At 49.2% G+C, this 23,205-nt stretch overlaps 1 protein-coding gene across 1 annotated transcript in view; it reads right to left on the bottom strand.

Moving 5' to 3' along the window:
* Positions 1 to 22,777, bottom strand: part of Polr2I (RNA polymerase II subunit RpII15) — a 55,276-nt gene extending 32,499 nt beyond the window's left edge. Inside the window, exons 1-2 of the mRNA XM_037216380.1 lie at positions 22,748 to 22,777; positions 13,337 to 13,583 (exon numbers count right to left, since the gene is read on the bottom strand). Coding sequence (XP_037072275.1) covers positions 13,337 to 13,527 — 191 coding nt within the window. The 5' untranslated portion in view covers positions 13,528 to 13,583; positions 22,748 to 22,777. The remainder of the gene's footprint in view (positions 1 to 13,336; positions 13,584 to 22,747) is intronic.
* Positions 22,778 to 23,205: the final 428 nt, after the last annotated feature.

The following is a 23,205-nucleotide window of genomic DNA, read 5'->3' as shown; positions in this document are numbered from 1 at the left end:
GGGGGGGGCGGGGGGCTCAGAACATCGGTAAATAAGGATTTGTCCTTGAGGTTTTCCCGGAATGTTTTTTACACGATGTGGAGCACAGTGCTGCAATTTTGGGTTTGGGCAGTTTACAGAACTTTCGAGCAGGGTGTGATCATTGACAGTTTCTAACCCTGACGGGTTTTAATCCATGACGTCTTTCTCGAAGTTACGTCAGCGGACTATTGCTCGAAAACGACAAAATATGTTATTTCTCGCAGAAAACGCATTCCCATGTTTTCTGGCCCGATCATATTACTAACATTGAGTATTAACAATTATATGCACAACTAAAAAAACACCCACAGCTGTCGCTTACATATCCAAGCAGACATTCTTACCTACTTCGCACAAAACAATTGCAAAAACACGGACACAGACGTGAAAGGAAGACGCAAACGACTGCACAAAAACAGACGCTGCCCGTTTGATGATTTTCTTATATCATTTAAGTGCCGTAGTACCGTTCTAGTTTCTTTTGCGGTGTTAGACTAGGTCATCAAAGGTCAGGTTAGGTCAAGCGTTGACTCTTTGTCACCGGACTTGATCTTTTGAACGTCATACAATTTAAACCTAAATGACACATATATAATAGCTTTGCAAGGCCTTACTAACGCTGCTGACTTCATAACGTGGCTTGTTGAGCTCCTAACAGAACCACATGAGCCAAGGCAACACCCATTTGACCTAGCATGACATATCATAGGTCACGTGTGACGATGTCACTGGTGCCCATCTGATGGACTTCCCCAAAGCTATTCCACGCCATATTCCTAGTTGTCGGAACATGGTAAGTTCTTGAGGTAACCTGAGGAGTCTGTAAACTGCTAAATCAACCTTGTGACCTGATTTTACCTGTCAAAGGGAACATCCACAATTGCTCAGTCACAGATGCCTGATTAAGTTGGACGAGAGCTTTCCAATGCCGTGGCCCCAGCTCGCTGCCTTTTAAGATCTTAGAGTGGTGGGAGGCTCTGAGGTTTCCCCACGCACCGCGAAGGCGAAAGAACTCCCGTAGGACGCGCGCTCTCGCTGGCTTTCAAGATCTTACAGAGGTGGCAGGCTCTGAGGATTCCCCACGCAGCGCGAATGTGAAAGAACCCCCGTAGGACATATGCCAACACACTTCGTGTTTTGGAAGATAATGACATGAAGCTGACGTCCTTTAAGAAGCTTAATACCTCTCTTGCTTATAGAATATGTAGATCCGCTTAGAGTGGTCCATAATCTCAAACAATCGGCGATAAATTTACTTTGTTACACACTGGAGTCATCCTTCACCAAAAGGACAGCTATCTCCGGACCGGGCGGACGGGCGACGATATGAACCGCAGAGATCACAGGTCGCAGCTCTTCACTGACAGCAACGACAGCTATCTCCGGACCGGGCGACAGGCGACGATATGACCGCAGAGATCACAGTCGCAGCTCTTCACTGACAGCAACGACAGCTATCTCCGGACCGGGCGACAGGCGACGATATGACCGCAGAGATCACAGTCGCAGCTCTTCACTGACAGCAACGACAGCTATCTCCGGACCGGGCGACAGGCGCAGACATCACAATCGCAGCTCCTTACTGACAGCAACGACAGCTATCTCCGGACCGGGCGACAGGCGACGATATGACCACAGAGATCACAGTCGCAGCTCCTTACTGACAGCAACGACAGCTATCTCCGGACCGGGCGACAGGCGACGATATGACCGCAGAGATCACAGTCGCAGCTCTTCACTGACAGCAACGACAGCTATCTCCGGACTGGGCGACAGGCGACGATATGACCGCAGAGATCACAGCCCCAGCTCTCCTGACAGCAACGACAGCTATCTCCGGACCGGGCAACAGGCGACGATATGACCGCAGAGATCACAGTCGCAGCCCTTCACTGACAGCAACGACAGCTATCTCCGGACCGGGCGACAGGCGACGATATGACCGCAGAGATCACAGTCGCAGCTCTTCACTGACAGCAACGACAGCTATCTCCGGACCGGGCGACAGGCGACGATATGACCGCAGAGATCACAGTCGCAGCTCTTCACTGACAGCAACGCAATGTTTTGCCACGTGCAGCGCACCATTCATGACACTGACACTCATTGGAATCATGGTGGATGATAAGCTGATTGGTGCAATCAATTCTCGTATCACGTCTAGCTAAACCATCCATTATATATCCAAGAGCATTCGAGGAGTCGCATATGAGTAATTTCCGCATTCTTTGCTTCGAAAGCTGCTCCGTCGCGCCCAGCTCACTTCACTGCGGGCGCGGCCGCGCGAGAATTGTACAGGGCATGCAAGGCTCTGGTTAAAAACTGTGAAAAGTGGCATACCCCGCCGAATGCATGGATGGAACGGGACAAAGCATCGGCTAGTTACGACCCACGCCGCTCCAAAGCTGGCCGTGTTTGCTACACTAGGCTACAAGTAAAACGCACTCTGCCTACGGCCTCTCCGGCAATAGCAAGCGACGTGAGCAAAAAGGCGCAATCAGATCTTGTTCCATCATTCCAAGGACTTTCACACGGCCAACGTCTTAAGGTTCACACAAATGCTTCCGTCTAACATCGTTGTTCCCACATGAACGGATCCCCCGTCTCACAATACTTCACGTGAAAATCATTTTTTTATAACATCTCGGGCGCTCAACATTCAGGAGGTGCTTCTCGACAGGGTCGAAATAGCCAAACTGGCTCGTATTCAAGGACAGCCACTTCACAACCTTCTAGACGGGTTCAACGTCGCGTATCTACATGTTCGTACGGCAAGCAGCTAAGGAAAAGTCGGGTGCAAACAAAGACACAAGACGATTATCCCAAATCCGGTGACCAACAGCCAAAGCGTGTGGCAACTGTACCACTGCACTGTTGTGTACCACCTACATATCAATATACGTGGTGATTAATTGTTAACAACAGATTTAAGGAGCACATCTCACAGCCCAGTGGATGCGGCATAGTGAAAAATGCATCATTTAAAAGTGCGAAAGCTTTCCTTTAAAATGAGTGTAGCTATCTGCGGTTTCAGCAAAAACTATGGGCATCCAACATACACTGCGAAGCCGATGTTAATGTTTCGCGTGAGGTGAGTTACTCGCGAACCTGCGTGTTTTGCTTCAGAGCAAAATCAGTTCTCAGTAAACCTTTACGCTAACACATAAAGCGCGGCAAATTCAAAACGTAAGGTTCAGCCTGTGAGGCGATTTCCGCCATTTCCTGACAGAAGTGCACATCAGTTTAAATACAAGCGAGCACTGCGTCCAACGGTGCGTGCCCCGAAGCGCTTTAGAACTGTCTCGGTCGCCGCCTCGGGATCGGGGACGGCCGCTCCTGATCTTGCGACTGCTATCACCACCGGCGTCGGCCTTTTTGATGACGCTGCCCGTGGTATGTTTCAACGACTTTTGCATGACTCTCGCTTATGACTCCTTCCATGCTATGTTTATTTCCCACTTACCTTCAAGGCGCAGAGCTTTACGGGCATCAGGTCTGCATTACCCATTACTGACGCCGTGTCATTGTGCTGAGGCGCAGAAGTAACTTCAATAAACGACTGAAGTAATCGACAGACGCGCACTAGATCCGAGTGCGATTCAGGGTGTTGCGACAGCCGTCTTGAAAACTAACAAGGGTTCCACGGGAGCTGACACTTCATATTTTGGTGGAGTGCCACTCATTGAAACACTGGACTGAAAATACCCTTTCATCGACAAAGCGCGTTCCGCGCCATACTGAACAATACCTATCAGTATTAACATCTGCCTGCACACCTCTGCTGGCCATATTTCTGTAAGTGGTGGCTGTGGACTACCCTCATATAAGAGATAATGTTACGTACTTGCCAAAAATGTTTATTTTAGTGTCCTACGACAAACGTCATGAGTAACTTACCTCCTATTCAAGTATTGACATTTGTCTAACCTTGCACATCTATCCCTGAGATCAGACTATCAAGACAAATCAGCTGGCCCAATAAACACGCCAGCATATTGCTCGAGTAGACCCACAAAACCGCAAACAAAGCGGCAACGATCTGACGAGAACAAGATACCGAACTAATGTCAGACTTTGTTTCACACAAAGCCCGCCGTCAGCCGATCGCCAAACGGAGACAACGGAGAGCGGTCTACGAGAGAGGCGAACACCCCGGAGCTCCACATAGCCGGCTAGCACGCCGGCCACGGTCGACCCTCCGTTCAGGGCACGTGGAGACCCATCCCACGTCAGACGTGAAGGAGTCCAATTCAACGTAAGGCGTGAAGGAGAACCATTCCACATAAGATGTGAGGGAAACCCATCCCACGTCAGACGTGAAGGAGACCCACTCCACGTCAGACGCGAAGGAGACCCATTCTAGGTCAGACGTGAAGGAGACCCATTCCACGCCAGACGTGAATGAGACCCATCCCTCTTTAGACGTAAAGGAGACTCATCCAACGTCAGGCGTGGAGCCCTGGAACCCAGACCAGGGACAACTCCCCAGACCATGGTCATGTCACATAGAGCTTTAAGATAGACGTATTCAGATTGGTTTGCATACATGGCTCGGGGTCACCAGCAGTTACAAAGCCAAGCTCGTGGCTCGCACCCTGAACCCACCAACCAATTGTGTCGTTCCATCCAAAGGGATATTTTGTCTGTTTTTTTTTTTAGACAAGCCTGGGGAGAGTTCCACGTGCCCAGCATTGCTGAGGCACGGCCGCCCCGGGCCTGGGATGACACCCTTTGGCCAGCTGCAAGCTGATCGTTCCTGACAGGCGGGCCAAACAATACGTGCGCCCTGAGGTTCGAACCCAGTGCCGCTGAATAACAAGTTCAGCACCTTTCCATCAGATCACGTAGGCAGCAGACATCAAAGCAGGTAATATGTAAAGAAACAATCGATACAACACGCACATGGGCTGCAGCCAATGGGCGCCAGCTCTGCACACTGGCGGTCTCCTCCGGGACCGGCGGGCGGGGACGGTCCAGGGCCGGGTCCAAACCTCGGTCTCCTGCGGGACCGGCGGGCGAGGACCGTCCGGGGCCGGGTCCAAACCTCGGTCTCCTGCGGAACCGGCGGGCGAGGACCGTCCGGGACCTGGTCTGGGCTCCGGTACCGGTTTCGCACCGGATAGCGGAAGGTGGGTCCTGAGACCCGAAGGCCCTCTCCCCCCCCCCCCTCCGCGGTCCGCTCCGCCGGTGAGCCGCCGCAAGTCGCACACCCAGGGAGAGTGTCCAGAAGCAGGACCACGTCCAGGACGCAGCGCCCGACAGCAGTGACGAGAGTGTCCAGAAGCAGGACCACGTCCAGGACGCAGCGCACGTCGGCAGTGGCGAGGAAAGCCCATGCCGTGCTTACGTCTCGTTACCGCGCGACTAATGCCGCGTGCGTTCATAATCATTTTTTCTACGTAGAGCAACCGAAATCACGAATCGTGGCTATTGCACCCACCTAAGCCGGAAACAATGTTGTGCAAGTTGACCAAGAAGCTTGTTAACCGTCGCGATTTTGCGCCGAACAAGTGCGTGCTGGCACGCTCACTCGTGACGCGAGGGAAATATCCTGTCAACATCACAGTCAGGCAATGCCCTAATCAGACACCGTTCAGCTGTATTCCCACCAGAAAGCACCAAGTCGCTGTTCTGCAGTAATCACGGTCTCGCACCTTCATCTCGACACCTTTTATTCAAACTTATATTCCGTGACCGTTGTCAGGATACGTGCAACATGTGCGATTACCTTGAAGCGTAGCCGGCTCACTGAGCTCTACATCGAGCGATGTTCCTTGTCAGGGTAACAAATTGATTTCTGCACTCGTAACGGGTCAGATGAAGTAAGCCCTGTTTTTTTTCTTGTCCGCAGAGGATCAGCGAAAGGTTGAGCGTACGTGATAAAGCAGAATCGGCATCACAAATGCTCCAAGGTTCCAAGTCCAAAGACGAAATTTGCCACATTCATGACGAATTCTACGGCGTAGGAAAAACAACCTTGACTCATTTCGGTGTGTAAATCGGTTCCAGCGAATACGGAATGAATGGCCCAAAGGAACAAATCTTCTTTCAACAAGCCAACACCCCAAGGTAAGCCAAGCTGTCGTGAACATCACGCTCATTCACGTCCTTTCGGGGCCCCCGGCGCACGAGCCCCTGTAACCGGCACCAGTTCAGGGGAACAAACGTCACTGCCGCTGGTCAGCAGCCGCCATCTGACCCGTCACTGTGACGAGGCAAAAACGTCACCTCTCCCTGCGCTGAGCGTGGACTGTTGCGCCGGTGACCCACGCGCGCCCGCCCGCCGACGCGGCCGCCCCGCCGCGTAAGGTCGCTGAGCTGGCCAGAGCCGGCTCGGGGTCGCAGCAGAGGCTGCGCGTGCAAAGCGTCCGCGGCTTAAAGCGGCTGCGCCGGCCCAGGGGCTGGGTCGATCGGCCGATTTGGGCGGGGGTGGAGTCAGGTCAAGCGTCGGTACCGCCCTGATCGTCTCGATCGCAAATGGGGGTTCATATCGCAACCAGCATGACAGGTGACTCGGGCCAATGCGCGCCCTGTGAGCGAAAATCAAGGAATTCTCCACTGAGGTGTTATAGTAGCAAATTGTTAATCGACACATTCCATTCCGTATGTACTTCGGATGTGGGTTAATCAGTACATTTCAAATTAACCTACAATTATTAATGGCGACAAAATTCAACGTCATTTTACCATGTATGCCAAGCGACGGCAACAAATAGTGGTGATAACCAACGGTCAGAACCCACTGTGGGGTCTAACCGTCGGTTATGACTGACAGTGACACTCATCGCAACCCCTACACCTTCAACACAACGCAAAACTATCAAAAATTAAGCTTTCAATAAACAAGATCCTTCTGTTAGTCGCGTCTAGGTGCCCCCCGTATCTGCACTAACTAATGACAAGTCAAAGTTGTAGTCGCCGACTAAAGCAGGACACAGGCAACTGATTATCACGCAAAACCAGGCCTCCACAACAGTTACGAGGTAGAAACTATGGCGTCGGCATAAAACAGATATCCTTATGTTTAAGTAACCTATTCGTGTCCTAAAAAAGAGAACGGCTTTCGTCTTTGGTGCCAATTGGCACGTACCACTACAACGGCGCTTATGGCACGTTTGAAATACAGGTCCTGATCTTTTTCTGCCACCTGCGTAAACCGGTAAGTGATGTTTTGTTCATATGCCACAAGATTACGATGGCTTAACGAAACACCGACATTCATGCCCCGTGTGAGACATTCAGGGCGGCGACGGCGGCGATGTCAAGAAGCTCCACACCACCAGGTGAGAGCAAGCTACCGCGGTGGCGCCGGCTTCACAGCCAGGGTTCCACAAAAAGGTAAGCACGTGAGCAGTGAGCAGGACTTCGCAGTCGGAGCACAGCTCAAGTTTCAACTTCACAGTCAAGGTTCGACAAAAAGGTAAGCACGTGAGCAGTGAGCAGGACTCCGCAATCGGAGCACAGCTCAAGTTTCAACTTCACAGTCAAGGTTCGACAAAAAGGCAAGCACGTGAACAGTGAACAGGACTTCGCAATCGGTGCGCAGCTCAAGTTTCAACTGGAAACCCGGTTTAGCGCGCCGCGGGCGAGCGCATTTTGTCATGTGGTGAGGCTTAATTCAAAATTTGCCTGCGTCATTATCTATATATGTGCTGTCACTTTGGCGCTTTGCCTTCGGCAGTAACGCTACGGACTGAAACATCGTCATCATGAGAGCCCACCCCGCACATTAGAATGCCATCACCGTCATGGTGAAAGTAGGTACCACTCATCCCTCGCTGGACCCAATTTAATGGAGGTGCTTCGCACAGCTCTTCCATGGTGAAGAAGCAAGTCCTAGCGGAAAAGCATCATGCAAATCAAGCGATTACTAGATTGAGCCCTACAACTGAGAGTAAAGAACGGTACCTTAGTGGGCCCAATCCTTTTAACTCCCCACCGATTATTTGCGATAACTCAGGGACTACAGCATTTCAGGCCTTGGTAAGCTTGTCTGGGAGTGGCTCTTCGTAAACCACAACCTGGTTATCTCAGTTCAGATTCTATACACACCTGAAAAATTCCCTTTGACCCACCGAATCGCTTTAGACGCGTCTTGGGACTTTTGTAACATTCATCTGTTGGTCATGCTCAGACAACGCTGCTGACGGCAAGCACGCGCTGACAAAGGGCATCGGTTTTCCGATACGCCCGGAATGCCATCCAGCTCTGCAGATCCCCGCCACAACCTTCAGTACACTTTTCGGCCCTGGGAAAGCTCCGAAATAGCCTTGCAAGGCACGAAAGGCCTCCACCCACACGTACTGTAAATGAGACACGTCAAACAAGCGTTGAACTCATCCTGGCTGCCCACGTCGTTTGAGCTATTACGTAATATACTCACCCTTTATGAGATCCAGCCATTCACGCGGCTATCAAGAGAAAAAATTGAGCCTTACGGTGGTTAAATATCTTACCTATTCACTGAGCATTATCGTGGCATAAGGTTCAACGCTAACTTGAAGCTAAATCATCATCCATTGGCGTAAGCGAACGTTATTTACGAATAATTTACAGTTTCAACCCAAGCCACAAAATGCAGGGTTTATGTCAGTGCGAGACCCAGTCATAAATCGCTTTGAACGTCAGGACGTATCTTCGCATCAAGAAGAGATATCAGGTGCAGCTCGGGGCTCAGTGTCTACCCACGGTCGTAAAGTACGCTTAGCCTACGCGGCTCTATGGCATTATCTTTCCAATGACGACGAACAAGCGCTCTCCAAAATCTTCACGCGCTTGAAAAACAGCATGATAGCGTGATGACATGCCAACACTGACCATCACTGCAAAGTTTTTTTTTTAAGTACCCTGCGAGCGGCTAGTGTGCTCTGCACGTTCCATGCTGGCTGCGTCATCGCGCTGCCCCCCCCCCCCCCCTCCCCACCCGCACTGGGCGCGCCTCTGTGTTCCCTCACACAGTGCGGGGACCAGACGGTGGGAGGTGAGGCCGGGTCACCCCGGCGGGCCCGGACACAGGTCAGTTGGTGCACGGCAGCCGCCTCCGGGCTTCGCGGACAAACAAGGAACACGGACGTTGTCATTCGGTCTCTGTTACCAAGACTGCTCGTGACAGCTTGTACCCATGAGTGAGCCTGAGCAGACCATGGCAGTGGTTCTGCAATGTCTCGCTACGCCACGGACCGTTGTTATTGTGACATGGAAGTCATTTAAATTTCGGCAAGTTAGGATGGAGACCGGCAGCCTCGTTACACGAGAAAATATACCTCCGATTGGCATAAGGTATGGTCTATTCGCACCTAAGAACTGCCTCAATGCCTCTCCTCAAAGAAGGCCTGTGAGGATAAGCATCCGTCGTTGCTTTCTAATGACAAAGACGTCTGTCAACGCCGACACCAAACGGCGGCCTGACCACTTTGAAACCGCAGGCGAAGAGGCTGCGGACCTGGCCCAGACCAACAGCCACCCACGGTTCTGACCGGCAGGCCGCTCCGGCGCTGATCCGCCTGATCAGTGTGGTGTGTGCCGGGCGACGACAGCTCCTGACACCTGCCGGCTCTCCAACAGAGGCTGACTGAGGCCGTGTCGGTCGCGCCGACAGCACCGACGACCGCAGAAGCTGAGGCCATCCCGTCCACAGCGCATCGACAGTGAGTACATAGAAAAGTGCACATCGGCAAAGTGAAATTCCGTTTAGGAAAAAACTGACCGCTGGGTTGACCGCGAATCGTTTTCGGCAAACAAGTGATCCCCCCTCCCATCCGCAGCACATACACTCCAAAAAAGATGCCGGAATTAGAAATGTTGTCCGGGAGATAGGAATTCACTTAATCCTGAATTTTAACGACAGGCACGTCCGAAAAATGGGTGGCGCAGCGGATAAGCGTGGCGTACAGATCGGGAGCACCGTGCTACTCGGCCATGAAACCGTTAGCTCCACGTGGCTGCTCCGCAGACAGGTTCTTCAGGACAGGACGCAGTTTTGCGCTGCACGCGGGCCACTAGTGGTGCTCGGCACTCAGTACTTGGGGCGCCTCGAATAGAGCCCCTCCCCTAGACGCACACGTCCTCTTTATTCGCCAGATGGCTCCTGACAGCAAGTCAAAAATCGGCGTGATGCGTTCTCAACGAGCTCCCAGCCTCCCCACCCGAAAATCCTAGCTGCGCCCCTGCTCGACACTGCCGCAGAGAGTCGAGGGCCCGCTCTGGCCGTGGCCAGCCGGGCTCCGCATCACGCTTCGCCATTGCTCCCAATATGCCATGATTTTGAAGCGTCAACAGATTGGGCTCAGTGCCCAATACAAAGCCATGCAAGCGAGAAAAAAAAACGCAAACTGAGGAGCCATAAAGTCACTCGAAGACCATCGTTATATTTAAGTTATTCTGCGTGACGTCATCGGTCGGCTAAGCCACAGTGACGTCACTGGTCTGTTAGGCCGCAGCGACAGCACTGGTCGGCTTGGCCGCAGCGACGGTCACTGGTCGGCTAAGCCGCAGTGACGTCACCAGTCGGCTAGGCCGCAGTGACGTCAATGGCCCGTTAGGCTTCAGCGACAGCACTGGTCGGCTAGGCCGCAGTGACGGTCACTGGTCGGCTAAGCCGCAGTGACGTCACCAGTCAGCTAGGCCGCAGTGACGTCATCGGTCGGCTAAGCCATCGCACGTCACTGGTCGGCTGGGCCGCAGTAACGTCACTGGTCGGCGCCTCATTTCTGCGATGGCTTAGCGCTGGACTGAGCTCTCTGGAAATGGTTGTTCCTGTTGTTTCTTTTATGACTGACAAATTGCAGTTTCTCTATTCATGCTTTCACAAAACCTAGCTAAGCCTATCGGAGAACACCTGTTTTTTCGTGAGCTGTTAAGTATATTGGCGATGAACATTATGCATATGCGTATGACGGTACTAATAGCCTTGTTCCTCGTGGAATAACCCGAACAATGGAGAGATAGGTGGACTAATATCTCGGCTACATGCCTTTTCGAGACTACTGATATTCGTGTCGATAAAGGCATATCGCCGAAATAAAAATCCACCTATCTCGCCATTCCCCTGGTTATTCTGCGAGAAATAAAGCTCTTACCACTGTCTTGCATGTTTTGTTGTTGACTATTAATGGTTTCGTTGCTTTATGGTCCGAAGGCATTACGCGCGTAGGCTGGCGGTGCCGGAACTCCCTTTGGCGACACATCAGACATTTTTCCAGCGCTAGGAGAAACCCCGGTGAAGGGATTGCGGATTGTATCGTATAGCTAAAAAAACAAGTTTAACTACACGTCGCATTATTCAATTCACGAAATGCGATTCATCCATGGTTTATTTACAACTGGGTGTTTTCACGGTCAAGATGTTATTAAAGACAATTACGTATTAGTCCAGGATGGGATCCACGACAACACAGCGGGTCACCTTGGAATAGTCGGCCGGGAAGGATGAGATGGTCAGCCCAGCACACCTTGGTATGAATCATCAGCAATCTTGGGTTCATCGCTCGCCGTTACGTGGATGACTTGCTAAGCGAAAACAGGCAATCTCTTGGTGTTTTATTTGCGAATTTTACAGCGATGGTATCATACTGTTCTCGCGAGACCAGTAGTTCCAGATGCAGTAGATTGGGAAGGTATTATATGACGACAAGAAGACATTTTTATCGTCCTGTGTTCAGAAACTGTATGGCAAAAGGTTACTACAATAAAGGAAACGTCAAAATCCAAACTGTTCGTGACGTCACTCAACAGCTATTACTTATAACATCACCAACTGAACAAGCATACAGTGACACCAGCACCGGCTGACGCACAAGCTAGAAAAAGAACAGCTTGGTTTTCAACAGCTCAAGCACCTCGAACGCCCGTAGCTTTCACTTTTGGGCCGTAAGCAGCGGCTAACATCACGAACAATTGCATCTGACAATGAGGTTCGTACTTTCCTTGTTTCAGTCAGATTAACCGTTCCAGTTTTTTTATAAGTGTGATTTACTACGCGGCGCTGTTACAGCCTCCCAAAGCGTCACTACATATTTCCGCCATCATCACATCCTGAAGAATCACTGAGCACGTGCGTCCTAGTTTTCCCTCCACCTGGGCCTGAATATGTGCGGTTGGAAAGCGCTCGCCGCCTTTGCTGTACTCCACATTGCCAGGCCAGCCATTTCACACCAGCGCTTTCTGTGATGCGTTAGAATGTCTCTTCGAGACAGTAAACAACGTATGATAGCGGTTTATATGGCCTCATGTAACCATACTGATCTGATCTATTGAGTGCCAATTATTGTTAGCACCTGTTTTCCAGCAGTGCTCCAAAAACTAAACGCCACATGGCATGTCCATACTTCATCTTAGTTACAAATGTGTATCATGTCGGGCAGCCCACAAGATGGTTCGAACACGTTACTTCTGCACGATTTTTGACACAGTAGAAAATGTTTCTTTCCCCACCATGTCCGGCCTAAGCCCTAATTACGAATTACGCATGGCGTTGATATCGCTCGATACATACCCCAGCGCTACGGTGGTGGATGTTCGTCAGGGCGATCCATCGAGCTTTATCTGACATGAGCACCTAAATTTCTATCACCCTTTTCGCCAAGCATTTCGCCGCAAATAAGCCAAAATGGGCCGTGCGGCATGAACAAGCCACAACGACGAATCTCTCAATCGGCACCGGCCACGGGCTTCCCAGATGATTGCGGGCAACCGAGTCAGCCCCGGAGTTTGGCTCGTCCTCCAAAAAACGCGTAGAGGCCGTTACCGACCACAGACCGCCTCACCCAGTTGGCAAATAAGATCCTCAGGTTGATCCCCGACAACGCCAGAACTTTTCATGAGTGAGCTGCTTGTGAAACTGACTTGAGTTTCGAAACGAGAAGGTGAAGAGCTTTGACACGTGCCATAGGGAGGCGCATGCCCGAACAATCGTAGTAAATAGAAGAGTGCGTGGCATGTGTCCCATTATGAGATCAACGCTCAAACCCGCTCAAGTTCTCTTGCAGCTCATGGCTAGTTAAGCATAGGTACACAACGGCCTCTTCGGAAAAATCGCCGAATTTGTCCAACAAGGACAAAAATAGCTAGCGGTCTGGCCAGACAAAGTTATGCGGTGCCCACGAGTTTTCTACAGACGCTGCAAAGCAAGTCATTTGCTCATTCGCGGGTTCCGACCGCATGCGTCCATTTATCATCTAAAGCCACGTGTAAATATTGCTGCACCCCAGTCGATACCCCCTCCATCCTTTATACAAAGACGTACGTTGGTCAGGCAACTGCCAATCGCACGCAATGAGCAAAGCCTCTCAAGTGGTGAGGGAGGCGTGATACTCACTCGACTTCGTGCATGATCTTGTTGACGTAGATGCAGTTGTTGTCCGCGATCTGTTTGTAGTCGCAGTTACGGCAGGCGTACAACAACACCTTGTTCTCCTTATCCTCCTTCGGGTACAGCATGTTGTTGCACTCCTGACAGAACTTGATGCCGACGAAGCCGGGCGCCGCCGTGCCCCGGGCTACGTTCATGTCGTCAGCGCCGGTGCCAGACCGCTATTCTCGGCGGAGATACAGATAAGGCGCACCTGAAGGTGAGAGACGAGGACGTCACCATCACCGGGGATTATAACTGGGCAGAGATGAGCGCAAAGGCATGTGACGGGAACGTCGGCGACTGACAGCGAAAACAACCTCTTCGTGACCGTCGGTATGGCGTCGACGGAGAACGCGCTAGTATCACGATCAACACCAGGCAAGTATGCGAGGACGCCGCGAGAGAACGGCGCCCGCGTCAGTCTGCAGCGCTGTGCTTCATAGGAAGCGTGGCGACGCCGGTTCAGATGGCGTGCTCATCTTGGCGTTCGTTGGGATACCGACCGCTAAAAGCGTGGTCATGTAAGAGATGCTGTATCTGTCAGTGCACTAAATGCGGCTTTGGTGTAATGGGCATTTCGGATCGATTAAGCATCTTGGTAACATCCAGAGCATGACAGGAGGCATATACCTTTATCAGACCACAGAGCTCTTACTGAGTACTCAGCCTAAAATGCTTGATCTTAAATCAGAAGGTGGGTTAAATAACACTTAAGAGTAGCGCGCAACATTGAACACGTCCCATTACATTTCGAAAGAGTGAGATGAATAAATGCTGCTTGCCTAGCTTGTATGGTGCTGTCCTGGTTGGTATTTTTCGCCAAGCATGACATTCTGAGCCATCATTCTCATTGAGGTGTAAGCACCCCAAAATATCTCGCCTTAATGTTTGTGGTATAACGTGGTTGTTAAGCCTAATAAGATTCTAGAAATTCAGTCATTTCCATACCTGAATGTTTCGCATGAAGTGCTGACCTCGTCCAGTAAACATAAGCCAGGGATAGTATGCTGCGTGGTGGAAGGCCTTCAGTGTCGAAACACCGGTGGTGGGAAGTGTGGCGATGCTGTAGTTGATGTACTCGTTTCACGCACACCAGGTACGCACACTGGCACACGCTTACAGCAGGCTTTTTGCGAACCAAAGCATGCATAAGATAACGTGATGACCAATAGATCGCATCACCGGAGTTAGCCTCGTGGCGGGCGGTCCAAAACAGGGGCCATTTGAGTGGCATAGCATCAAATACCTTCCAGGCTTATGCCCCATCAGCAATGCTCAAAAATCTAATGGCAGAGACGATTAGGGAGCGGCGAAGGACACCTCGCGGCTATCAGCGGACAATCAGGGCCTAGGCTTCTAGATCTACGGCACGTCTTCGAATGCATTGACTTGACACAGGAGTGCACTTACTAATTGGGAGGCTTCATCCTGATGTGTATCGCGCTTGAGTCATGGCTAGGATAAATATGCTTGCAACGTTTTCTGACTTTTGCTCATCATTTTCAAGGAGTGCATTTATCTTGAATATTTCGATGACAATATCGAATTATCATTACCTAATACGCGTGCCACAATCACCAGCATGACGTGTCACTGTCATTCTCCCACCCATCGTGGGACTGTCATGCTTTAATTTCGATTCATTTATCACAGGCAGTATGCTAATCCACATTTGTGTACCTTCAGTAGCGCTCGAAATCCGGAGAGAAATTATCAGAAATGCTGTGGCATTTCAATCAGTTCGCTTAGGTAATGTTTTTATCGGCCAACACCCGGTAAGCTGATAACGCTCCCTTGCAAAACGCATTTCCGCGCGAGTCAACGCTTATGCACACATCACAAAGTGCAATTGTGTAAGGTGCGAATACGTCTGTAGGCAACTCTTCGCATAGACGTAAGACTTACGCGTGAGCTAAAGCATCAACTCGCGCATAAAAATGCTGGACATTTCAGAAATCGTTCCGAAAGTACGTCGCCAAGATGAACGGAAATAACAGAAAAGAAAAATGCTTTACAACACCAATCGACACCGAGGTCAACGACGCTTGATTTCGCAGGGGCTGAGTTTTACGCAGAGTACTATCATGTTCAGATGCTGCCGGTCGCCTCCTGTTCCAGTGCCGCACACGGGCACTGGTCTAGGCTTCATCTCTTACACCTCGATGGAGATCGCAGGGATCCGGCCAGCGATTGCCTTCTTTAGCTCTGATTCGGCCAGCGATTGCCTTCTTTAGCTCTGATCGTGCACGCCCTGAGCTTCTTGCCGCATCAGCAGCTCTCCTGGACAATATCTCAGAGTTTGTACGCCCCGATTCTGGAGCTCATCCTGCCGATCTCTCCCCGTACGTGTGTCCATCATTGAGCCAAACGCCGCGGAGGTCAGAACCTACGTTGTTTCGTAACACCGTAAGTCAGAATATTTTTCTATCTGGGTTATCCACACTCTTCCATGCTAAGGGAACTGCGCTTCTTAGTAACCTTCTAAAAGCCTGTAGTGGATTGACATCCTGGTTGGTGTGAGCCCAAGGCCTCTTTTTAGGACCCATCTCCATGGCTTGGGCAAGGACTGACTTAGTCTCCTCGTGCGGTATGCCTTGCCGACTTGGGAACGATTTTGACACCTAGAAATTCCGAGTCCTGAGCATCCGCCCACGTTCTTGTCGAAAGCGATTTATTCTGTCTTTGTTCATTTTTTCGCCGCTCCCCTCCGTAAAATTTTTACACAGCTTGAGCATCGCGCCAAATTGATAAGGTATCGGCTGTTGAAAAAGCATCGAAACCTCAGTAAATAGCCCGCTGCAGATTCTACCCAGCACTGCGACGGTATGGTTGGTGAATATTTGCCTTCTCTTATAAAATCATGACTATGTTTATGTTAAACAGTTATCTTTAAATACCAAACATTCATATAATACCTACTCGCACAAGTACACGTATTGCACAACATAAAACAGCATTCATTTGGTTGGCATGAGAAAGCTACATGAACAGCATGCGAGCTATCACGGAGTGTGGGATATTTTGTTCCACTCCGAACGTTCACAGTACGTCTCACTTGGAAGAAAACGAAGCATCATTTTTATTTCTAAATGAAGCAGGCTGATGACAATTTGAGACCATCTGACCATGGCGTACGCGCTATCAGCTAACTACATCTGACAACGGGGCAAACTACAATTATCGCATTGCCCACTTCCAAATTTCAAATGGACCTAGATTTGGTACTGATTTCGCCAATACACACACAACAATGTCGTGGATTTTGTGTTGGAATGCACGAGTCGGTTCGTGAGTGCCAACGTTACTGGGCTGAGTGGTGTCGGCTGAACACCTGCGTATGCGCGACCTACAACTAAATAGTATACGAATGTGTTTTCCTTGCCAACTGAACCAGCCTACTGATGTCAAATGTTATCCGACGGGTTCAATGACCTCTTCACGTGAGCAATTTCAGCTATCCTAATGCGACTCTACACATTCATACGTGCCATAATTTTCGACCAACACCGGCGCTCGAATAGCCAGAACCACAGTGACCAAAAGCAACAGGACCAATTCAGACCACCGGCCAAGCCATCGAGAATTCCGCCAGTTCAGTTGACCGTACGTCTAGGGCAGACCGCGCATGCCAGGTGGCTCCGGCATATCCATGCACTAATCCGGTGGCCACTTTAGACACGGACGCTGGCGCCAGTTCACATCCCCGGCACTCCCCGTCGGGTGTCCGACCGACCAGACCGCATCTCCGCGGCGCACGTTTTTCAAGCAGCCGCTAAACGCGCCACGCGAACAGGTTGTGTCAAACTTTTACGGGCGGCAGACGCGACCCGTTAGGAGATCCTCATTCGCGGCCGCGGGATCGCACAGAGGCGCCGTTCCCAGGCGTGAGGGGGCGCAACGGATACGGCCTTATTTGGCGGACGACCTGTACCGGGACCTGCGCGACTTTGGACGCTCATGAACCTTGTGGCATGAAGTGCAAGAACCGACATACTAACGGCTTCAAGTCGGGCCAGTCATAGTCGTGCGGCCATGAAAGACGAGTAAGTCTTCCGGACTCCGGATTTAGAAACCAAAAGTGAATTACATCTACCCATCGCAATACTTTCGAGCTCGTGGTAGCTTTTCCCATGCCCATCGCACCGCCTCCGTGACTTACGTTCCGCATGCTTGCAAGCAACATTTGCGCGAATTTACAAAATAGAATGGCTACAAAGGCAAAGCACGTTTACATGGCACAGACTGGCCGCACCTGAACGTGCAGCCGGTCTATAAATATAGTAAGCAAAGTTCCACGTTACTACTTTCCATGTTGCGCTGAATGATCGCTCTATTTAAACTAACAGATTTGAAGCACAGTTTGGTAGCGGAATGTCCCGTTGTCACTCACCAACGAGGCAATTTAATTTTTTCCAAAATTACGTTTACTTGCAATGAGACATACGCGACATCGCATAGCAGAACCACTCTCGTTTGCTTCTGCTGTCCACTCATGTGTTTGATCCAAACACGGGCAAATCAGTCCGCCCCCATTTGGCAGGTGCGTATTTTTCCCTGCAAAGGTCACGAAAGATGAATATAAGCACGCCCTGCAGTCCTAAGCGCTACGAACCGGACGGGATCACACACTTAAAAGGCCACCTGGCGCCTGTGTAGGCGTCAAAAACCGCAAGCGTAATCTAACAATGTTTTCCACTTTCGTGTCATATGATATAACCATCTGTTCTGTTGTTAAATGTGTCACCTGACCTGAGGTTACCTGAGACCAACAAATATTTTTCTTTAAAGAAAACTGAATGCTAAACGGGCATATTATTCTACGAACATATTTTTGGGTACTCGGTACTCAGGAGCTATGTCGGGGTAACAGTGCCATCGATTTGCCAAAATATCTTGGATCTAATCTGCCCTTGAGCTAAATTCAATATGACCGTCACTGACTACAACTACCTACAATTATGTCATACATATATATATATATATATATATATATATATATATATATATATATATACATATATATATAAATATATATATATATATACATATATATATATATATATATAAATATATATATATATATTCATATTACATTATTGTATATATACTCTCCACGAGTGATTCAACGACTTGGCCTGCTGTCGTACGTGCGCCAGGATCTAATCTACGACTGAACAATGGATGATCGTTCTGCTGTGGTCATCTCCTTTGATCTGTTATGTATCAGAATGGCTCGAACCAGGCGTGGATCAGGACGTAGGGGCCTTCTTAACAGAGGAAGCACGCGACCGATGACGGTTTTGCTTGACATGAAATGTTTTATCTCCCACCCGGCGACCTATACCTCAGCTGAAGACCTTACAAGGAAACGCCTTTGTAACACGGGGCAAGTTTTAAGCGCTGGATCGAACTGACCCTCACCACGGGCTCATAGGTTTTCGCAGCCCGGGCTGGCATTACGTGATGCTGACACGGAAACTCAACCGAGTGCGAGTCCCCGACGCCACGGCGGCCCACCGAATGCGAGTCCCCGTTGGACTCTCCAGTCGCGGAACCATTCAAGGAAAAGCTCCAAATTTGAAGACATTTCATCTTATGCGATGTTTGCCTTAACACGCGGCCGCGTGGCCGGCTGGATGCCCTTCGCTCGGGTGGGGACTCAATTTGATCCCCCTGAGATCCCGAGCACTAAGAGAGCTAGAGACACCGAACTCACAGTGTGTAGACCTGTAGGTGAACTCCCTTGGGTCAAAGTTTGAGGTTCCTAAGTCATGACCTTCGGGTCAAATAAGGTCAAACAAGGTCACATTCCAGATTGGTCTCCAAAGGGTCCCTAGGGCCTAGGCAACTGTTTTAAGAAAAATGTCACACGCTCAGTAAGGTCAGTGACCTTGTTTGACCTTTTAATACGCGCCCGGGTGGCCGGTTGGATACCTTCGCTCAGGTAGAGGGGTCAATTTGACCCCCTCACTCAGATCTCGGGAACTAAGAGATCTAGAGACACCAAATTCACAGGGTGCGTTGACTTGTATGTGAACTCACTTAAGTCAGAGTTTGAAGTTCCTATGTTATGATCTTTGGGTGAGATAAGGTCAAACAAGGTCAAATTACAGATTGGTCTCCAAAGGACCCCTAGAGACTAGGTAACTGTTCTGAACAAAATGTCACACGCTCAAATAAGGTCAGAGACCTTGTTTGACCTAAGTCATGATGACCAAAATGATATAAAACTGTTTTGTTTTGCATCTGGATATGCGACAAAGATTGCGCTAGGCAGTTGTTGCTAAAAAAACAAAATGTTGACCTGGGTCATTCTTGGTCAGTAACCTATTCTGACTTATAAGAAGTCCAATGAAGGTGTATAATGCGGTCCCTGCTATCAATATGTTCGAAATGAGCACCAGAAACCAGTCCATACAGAAAGCCGGAGAGTAATAAAACAGGTTGGCTTTGACCTTAGTCTGACCTTCATACCAGACCCTAGGTCAATGCTATTCGTTGATTCAATTGCTTTGTTGCCTTAGAAAGTGTCCCAGAGATGTATGGTTTCGTGTAACACCCCGTTGTTTGATCGGATTGAACAATTACCTAGAACACGCCTTCGCTGAAACCATGGCCTGACTTTGACCTGCCATAGGTCAGCAACCTTACAAGGTACATCCAAATTTTTGATGTCAGACGTTCTGCTATTCAATTGTCTACAGCTAAGCAAAATTTGGCGCGGCTACGTTGTTCGGAAACCATTCCGGGAAAACCTTCGAAGGGTAAATCTGACCCCCCCAACCGAACGCGTATTAATGTCTTCAAATTTGGAGCATATTTCATTTTATTTGATGTTTGCCCTAATAAGCTCACTCGTAACCATCGGTTTCATTGTAAGTATTAAAGACTGCCCAAGCCGATAGAATGTCAGTATTTGGTGAAATAATTGCTCAATACCGCATCGTTTGATTACGTAGTGGAAACGTCTTATAACGTCGAGACGCTGCATACTCGGTTGTGGCGCTGCCCTTAAGTTATTCGATTCCCAGTCTTATTTCCAGCATAACTCAGACCACTGTCCAACTTCCTGCAGTGTGTACAACAAAATGTGACTCGTATCCGGAATCCACCCTTTAATCCACTGCACTGCTTAATCTTGCATCATCACGACGTCCCGCTTATCCGGGACAGCTTGCATGCGCTAACTACGAATGAGCCGAAAAGCCCCCCGGGTGGGGCAGCCAACCAAGCGCCAAGCGCACTCTCCGCAGAGGGGTCTCTACGAGAGCTTAGCCTCGGTGGTTGAGTCCTCAGGCGCGTGTAGCTCTGCCCCACTGTTATCCATTCTCATTCATCCCAGAGTTCTTATTCATCACTGCTGGTCAAAAGGACTCTAATCCAGGTAACCAAATATCCAAACCGTGCGCGGAACATAGGCTGAACGCGCTACTTTGGTCGAGAGCCAATTGAAGTCCGTTGTTGCCAGAAATCGTGCTGATGTACGTCAGCCACGAATGAATAAATAATCACACTTGCCTCGGCTTCGACTCTTGACACTACGTGGTCAACAAGGTAACAGTATTTGCGTGACGCTTCAATGGCGGGCCTGGGCGTTTTTATGCGTGCCTGGGCGTTTTTGAAACAATCAAGACGAAAAAGTCCGCACAACTTCGCGGGCGTCAAGTTCTGAGGAGGGTTATAAGTCTCACAAAGCGCAGGACCGTGGACTGCATTCAATGATCTCCAAAATGGCTGTCTCAGTTCAAAACCCCATAAAAATGCGGAACCCTCCCTTTGAGTGCTAACTGATGTGTTCTGGCTATTGCTGCGGCGGCAGCTCTTGGCACTCTGAAAAAGCAATGGTTATAAAAACTGACCAAAACGTGTAGCAATACTAGTTCTGTCTTTTCACATGCTGCTAAATGTCAGGGAGGAGATGCTCCAGTTGCTTTTTCAGGAAGGGGGCAGCATATAGGATATGCGAGAATTTTCAACTAGTTTTGGAATCCAATGTAAGTGAGATATTATAGACATAGAACATAGTTGATACCTTTTAAACATCCAATCTGACCACCGTGTCTAACTTTGCAATTTGTTAGCACTGCAATTTTCATTAAAATGCATCTCAACCAATAAGTTCTGATCCACTGAACAACTGTTTGGAAGCTGCTGCCACAGAACTGCTTTTGCCAGATGACAACTGATGAACCATCTGTATGTAAGTGACTTTTTGTTCTGTCATGTGTGTTCTCTGCTTTCATGCACTCGGCATACAGAGTATTTGATCTATATTGGCTTTAATGGTCACTTAACTCATTAACATAGCAGTAGACATGAGCACTCAAGCTGCAAAAAGATTGAAACCACATATCAACTTGTCATGTTCATGGGCTCAGTCATACAATACACCATCTCAGAATTAAAGAGCCTAAAACAGGCATGGTTTGACTGTTGAAATGCTGCTTAATATGAGCCTTCATATGCAACATTGCTGATTTACAACACACATTAAAAAGCATACAAAACCAGCTGCAGTATTCAGCATTACTTGCCTCAGCTTATAATAAACCAATCACAGTCCTCCTCTCCCCAAATACCAACTGCCATCCACCAATAAGCCCACTGCAATAGGAACATGGAGCATAATTGCTGCTTAGCTAACCAATATTGTGCCACGAGACATTGACTGGCTAATGGCAACCAATGTGTTCCGGCCCACGTGAATCAATGTCTGTGGTTTCCACGGCCATGTACATGGGAATAGGTACCATAAATGTATAGCTGGCTCACATGTTATCATTCACATATCTAAGTTAGTTCATTATGTTAGCAACTACAATAGGGATCTATGCATCACATGGTAGCTGATATATTATTTAATGAGATGGTTGTGATACATTAGGCTACATTCCGCATACTGCACAAAATACCCTCCGTGATAACCAGCATTCATAAGCAGAAGGTTTCCCTTCCAAATATAATATTTTGCATACCCAAAATAACAGGCTGATGCGGGCTTACACAGAACAAAATGTTACATTCCAACTGGTTGCAATATCCATGGGCTAGTTGTGTCAATGTTTCACAATGTTCCAGTTTCACAAATAGCCTTTCTCCAGAAGTACTATATAATTTTTGAAAACATGACATGATGCACAGAGCACCACACACCGAACACACCGTGACTTGTGTGCAATGGAATGAGCTGGACATTAACTACCACAGATCCGCATTCACTGTCTCATGGCTAAACATAGCAATACAGTTTATCCCAATAACAGTCAAAAACCCATAGAGCAAGCATACAGCCAATCCTTGTGACATGGAAACAGAATAGGTGTAATAGCTTTCGATAACGGGAATAATAATCGCAAACAAACTGCACCACCATACCTGTCAATTGTAGCGCCACGCAACTTCCGCAAGCCAAATTTACAAAACAAGGAGCGCGTATCACTTGAAACAGACGCGCTGGATTTGGATCCAGTTGCTAGAGATTTATTAAAGTGCTGCTTTCGGCCTTCCCTAGCACGCCTACGCGCGACCATGCATCTTGTGACATTTTCCAACTATTCTGTGCATGGTGTACCTATCTTCTTATTAGAGACTCATAAGTCATGGTAAGCCAGTTGCATATTGCTTTAGAACAACACTCAGAGAGGTTCGAATAAAACCAAGGGAGCCTGTTGCACTGGCTGTGTCCGGAGGGATGGCGATGGAGAATGATACACAACAGGTGCGCAAGTTGGCAGAACGATTTGCATTTCGGGCTGACCAGTACAAACAAATACGAAAAACGTACACCTCAAACTAGCCAACGTGTGCGGTTCCCCGGATTCGTCAACTTTCTT

The sequence above is a fragment of the Pollicipes pollicipes genome, unplaced genomic scaffold (assembly GCF_011947565.3).
Source record: "Pollicipes pollicipes isolate AB1234 unplaced genomic scaffold, Ppol_2.1 Scaffold_4002;HRSCAF=4701_pilon_pilon_pilon, whole genome shotgun sequence".
In the NCBI taxonomy this organism is placed as follows: Eukaryota; Metazoa; Arthropoda; class Thecostraca; order Pollicipedomorpha; family Pollicipedidae; genus Pollicipes; species Pollicipes pollicipes.
This window is presented reverse-complemented; position numbering and strand designations above follow the sequence as displayed.